The sequence below is a fragment of the Mandrillus leucophaeus genome, unplaced genomic scaffold (assembly GCF_000951045.1).
Source record: "Mandrillus leucophaeus isolate KB7577 unplaced genomic scaffold, Mleu.le_1.0 Scaffold15, whole genome shotgun sequence".
Classification (NCBI taxonomy): domain Eukaryota; kingdom Metazoa; phylum Chordata; class Mammalia; order Primates; family Cercopithecidae; genus Mandrillus; species Mandrillus leucophaeus.
This window is the reverse complement of record NW_012101476.1, coordinates 8,322,883-8,323,848: the sequence shown is the minus strand read 5'-3', so window position 1 is coordinate 8,323,848 and position 966 is coordinate 8,322,883. Positions and strand designations below refer to the sequence as shown.

The window sequence follows — 966 nt, the reverse complement described above, 5'->3', positions numbered from 1 at the left end:
TCAAAAAAAAAAAAAAATCACAGAAAGGACAAGTAAGTACCATGCCTGAAGAGCCATGGACATGATGTGCTCACTGTGGCACCATGCGGGGCACCACAGGGTAACCCAATCTTAACCATGGCCCTCTAGATGCATAAATCTAAGGCACGTAGTGTACGAAAATATGGTATATGCGGAAATGACCTGAACCAAAATACAAACTGGGTTTGCTTTGTTCATAACGAAAATGAAATTTTTTAGATAGTGAAATCCTTTTTCAATAGTTTTTAATAATGAAAATAAAGGTTTTTTTAATTTTAAAAAAAAAGCAGTTATCTTATATCCCCAGTGAATCACCTGCAATGTAATGAGTTTAGTTTCCAAAAGCTCAGCTGGAATCGACACTAAATGAAGGAATCTTTTAACAGCTGGAGGGGTTCTAAGATTTTTTTGTTGTTGTTAATGGAGGACACTGGTAAACTGAGCAATTTGCTATGGAGGCTGGCTACATTTTATCCTGTGGGTACCAGTCTGCTAAAAGAACCCAACCAAGGGTGGACAGAACTGCATTCTTCTACGAGCAATCCTTCCAGATTCCTGTGGTGACAGGGACACAAAAATCTGGACATGGGAACTACCTCTTTCACAACAATGAACCCACTGCATTGGCAGGCGCGGAACTAAACATCACCTAACACCGAACTGCCCTGCTCGCACCTCGTCTCAGAAGGTTCCAGAGATTTTCTCCCACGGGCTGCACGCAGCAGAGGAAAGGCTGTCTGCCAGGGGCACTCTAAAGTCTTCTGCGCTACACCTGGAGCTTCAGTGGGGAGCAGGACCCCCAGTTCACCTGGACTGCCCCGGCATGCAGACAGCGAGTGCTGAGGCACTGTCAACAAACCAGTGGGTAGCAGGACCCCCAGTTCACCTGGATTGCCCGGCATGCAGAGAACAAGTGCTGAGGCACTGTGTCAACAAACCAGTGGG

General features: G+C 45.5%; 1 protein-coding gene across 1 annotated transcript in view; it reads right to left on the bottom strand.

The window, feature by feature from the left end:
* The window catches only part of SFMBT2 (Scm-like with four mbt domains 2), a 264,497-nt gene extending 263,574 nt beyond the window's left edge, over positions 1–923 (bottom strand). Inside the window, exon 1 of the mRNA XM_011974950.1 lies at positions 671–923. Within this exon, the coding sequence (XP_011830340.1) occupies positions 671–923 (253 nt within the window). The remainder of the gene's footprint in view (positions 1–670) is intronic.
* Positions 924–966: the final 43 nt, after the last annotated feature.